Below are 3,606 nucleotides of genomic sequence, written 5' to 3' on the forward strand. Positions count from 1 at the left end.
CTATAGCAGACACCCATCACATCACCCTTGTTGTTCTCCCCTCTAACCTTAACCCAGAGACTCTCAACAGGCCTATCTCCAGTTTCATACTGGAGCTCTCAAGCAATCATACAACTATTTTACATACAGTGCAACTCATCTTCTTTTTCTCCCCTGCCTATCATTCCTGAACAGTTTGTACCCATCCCCATCCATGACAGTGCTCCAGTTATGCAAGCCATCCCACCAAGTCTGTTATTCAATCACATCGTAGTTCCTTGAGTGTGTGAGACTTCTAATTATTTCTGCTAGTTTCCCAGGCTCCATGCATTCATGTACAGGCACCTGAGGTAATGAGCCAATTGCCCTACTCTCTCAGTAAGAATGAGGCAGCATCCCTTGTTGCCCCCTCCTCCGTGTGATTCCTCCAGGTGTCCTGCTTCCCTGCTTACCTCAGGGCTTTGGTCAACATTCCCTGGTGAACCTAGTTTAAAGCCCTCCTCGCTAGGTTAGTGAGCCTGTCTGTGAAGATGCTCTTCTCTCTCTTTGTCAGGGGGGATCCCATCTCTTCCTAGCAATCCTTCTTCTTGAAACAACATTTCCAAGCAAACTCCCTAGCAAACTCCCTCACTCTGGACTCTGGTTAAACAAGGGGCCTAAATATTGGTCTAGCTGCTGAATTTTAGCTACTTAAAATAAAACTATGTTGGATATCCAAGGGTCAAAAAAACAACAACCCTGCACTGCTCCCTTGCAGCAAGGAGAACAGCTGAATGTACAGTATGTGGCACCACAGACGTGGCCACAGCGCCACATACTGCATGGCCATGCTCATCTGGATGCAGCCTTGGAGTGTCTCCTTGTATACCTTTCCTGGACCTGGACTGGCTAGGCCTATTTAAGGCCTTTTGTCACTCCTAGGCAGCAATCAAGTATCAATGAGCCCTCTCGGCTGCACAGGCCCAAGCACATAGCCCACCAAACAACCCTCAGCAAGCCAAACACACAGGCAACCCTGGCTCACTTCCCTTCCCAGAGCAGGATCTGGTGCCTGGTTCCTCTTCCCTTTCCTTCTCTTGCTTCCAGAGAACTCCTTGCAAACTGCCCTGTTTAGTAGCTACTACATGTGTATGTATTGTAGAGCAATATATTGTAGAACAATGTTTCTATACCTGAACCAAGTCAAAGTTATGCTCTGCTAGGCACTGACCAAAGATATGTGGTAAATGTCTGTATTTTGAGGGAAGTTCCCTTTTCCTGGCCCCTGATATTTTCTCTGTGAGAAAATGTCATCCAGTACCCTTTGGCAAGTAGGGTTCAGCAGTGTTTCTCTTTTCACTTAATTGATCTACTTGATTTAAAAATGTCAGAAAGGAATACCAGAGCTTCAATTTTCTTCGGTTCCTTATTCACTCCCAACTGAAACCAAACTGCTGTAATTCCATCCAACAGCACCAGATGGTGCTCTTGATCCTTGAAGTGGAAAACTAAGCCCCCCCCGCCCCCCCATGATATCAAAATAGTGGCGCTGGGCACTAGTTTGCTGGCCATCAGCCCTGTTCATCTAGGCCAGGAATCTTAGAGTCCTCTCCTTTTAGTATTTCCCAGCAGTGAAAGAAAAAGAAAAACAAGCCTTTTGAACAGGGGACTGTTTTGGGCATTGGATAAAGAAAAAATAAATAAAAATGAAAGCAGGTACTTGGAATGTGCACACCGCAGACACTTATCCATTTAAAGTCAACACTTACCCAATGTACAACCTGATATTGCCCTGCCCCCCAAGTTGAGGGTCACCAAAGGTGCATAGTTGTGTAACTAAAATCAGTGAGAGTCACCTCATTGATTTTGATGGGACCTAAACTTCTTTCTGTGTTTTATTCCCCCTCCCCTGCCAAGAAGAACTGCAAGGTGCTACAGACTGTACAAGGCAGAATGAATTAAAGATCTTGATCTGTTTTTGTGAGAGCTGCTACTTGTTGCAGATTGGTGGGCAGCCATCAGCCAAAGTTTGCAGGTGAGAGACCCTAGTGGCTGTTAATCCCACATAGGTGGTCTAAAAGAAAATTTGTTTCACATTTGTTCTATTTTTACCAAGCCTGTCTCTTCTTTCCACAAATGTCATGAAACAAGAAAGGAACAATTAAAATATGCAGGAGCGTATGCAAACCAAACCTTAAAACGGATTTCCATGAACTATTAGTGCAAACACCCCACAGTTCAGGTCTGGAATGATAGTCTTAGCTCACAATATTGATGGTGTTCATTGTGGGAGTGGGAGCAGAAGTCAATCCCAACATGCAGAATTTATCCATGCAGTTGCAAGGTTTTTTTTCCATGCAACTGGAAGCATCAGAACCTTTTAAAGATAGTTCTGGTAAAGATCTCACTATCTGCTTACATTTACTTTTCCCGGAAAAAACAAATTCCTTCATTTGCAAAAGGAATTATGCAAGCCAAATGGTGCTGTTCTGCTGCATCTCCACTCCTCTTCAGATGGTTGAAGTCAGTCTGTGCCCGAGGCATGTCCATATCCAGTAAAAACATCACACCTGGTCATATCGGGATTTACAGTCTAGCCTTTTAATCTCTGAATATCAAGGGCTGCTCTGTTCCCTTCCTTTTCCTGTATGTCAAGGGTGACCATTATCTTCACAGCTATTTTGAAGTAGGGCAGACTTATCTGCTAAGTTCAAACTATTATTAAAATACACTCATCTAATGGGGACTTGAGGTTTGAAGCATAGATGCCATTAGATGGTGCTGTAGCTGTATCCATAAACTCTGCAGTATCTCAGTTTGTTTTCTGGCCTGTGGTGTTAGGAATTTCTTTATAAAAAAAAAAAAACAACAAACAAAAAACAAAAATCCCCAATCTTAAGGCTTTAACCAAGACATCCTGCCCACATTGAGCCAGTCAGGATTTAAACTTTAACCTGAACCATGGCCCAGGAAATCCTTCAACATAAATAACCTTGGAAACTGCCATGACCGTTTTTTTGGAACGGGTTCCCTCTATAAATCTCTTACTGTGTTGTGCAATGTTGAGGTTTGAAGTTGTTTCTCTGATTAATTGTGGCAAAAAATAAACTTGCCGGATCGCTCCAAGCTCTGACACATTTCAGCCCGGGTTAGAGCATGTTAGGAAAGGCCTTGAAGTCCTCTAAACAGCCCTAGCTAGCATTTTGAGATGTAGGTTCTGCTTGTTTGAGAGGCTTTTGGGCTCTAGGTTGGCTGCGAATAAACTGCCCTTGATTAATGGCTCAATGCCCCCCTTTCTGCCCTGTGAGGCAAGGAAAAGCAAGACGAATCATTTCACTCTTCACAAAAATGATAGAGTTAGGAGCGACCTCAGAAGCACATCTAGTCTCACCCCCACCCGCTACCCCTTAGAGCAGGACCATCCCCAACTACATCATCTCTTGTTATGGGGGGGGGGGAGGTGGACAAAAGAAAAAAAAAAAGTCTTATAGAATAGTGTTTATTTTTGTTTGGCAGTTACCCAGGGAGGACAGCCCATACATTCTCCACAGCTTTCATCAGACGGGAATACAAGAGACCAAATAAAAAAAGGGGGGGGGGAATAAGGAGTTTCACACATGCACCAGGTTTGACATTCACACTGGGTAG

The 3,606-nt window shown here is 44.0% G+C and overlaps 1 protein-coding gene across 1 annotated transcript in view; it reads right to left on the minus strand.

The window, feature by feature from the left end:
* Positions 1-2,379: 2,379 nt before the first annotated feature.
* Positions 2,380-3,606, minus strand: part of ADM (adrenomedullin) — a 10,006-nt gene continuing 8,779 nt past the window's right edge. Inside the window, exon 5 of the mRNA XM_019519969.1 lies at positions 2,380-2,528. Coding sequence (XP_019375514.1) covers positions 2,380-2,528 — 149 coding nt within the window. The remainder of the gene's footprint in view (positions 2,529-3,606) is intronic.

The sequence above is a fragment of the Gavialis gangeticus genome, unplaced genomic scaffold (genome assembly GCF_001723915.1).
Source record: "Gavialis gangeticus isolate Ggan-Ray unplaced genomic scaffold, GavGan_comp1, whole genome shotgun sequence".
Classification (NCBI taxonomy): Eukaryota; Metazoa; Chordata; order Crocodylia; family Gavialidae; genus Gavialis; species Gavialis gangeticus.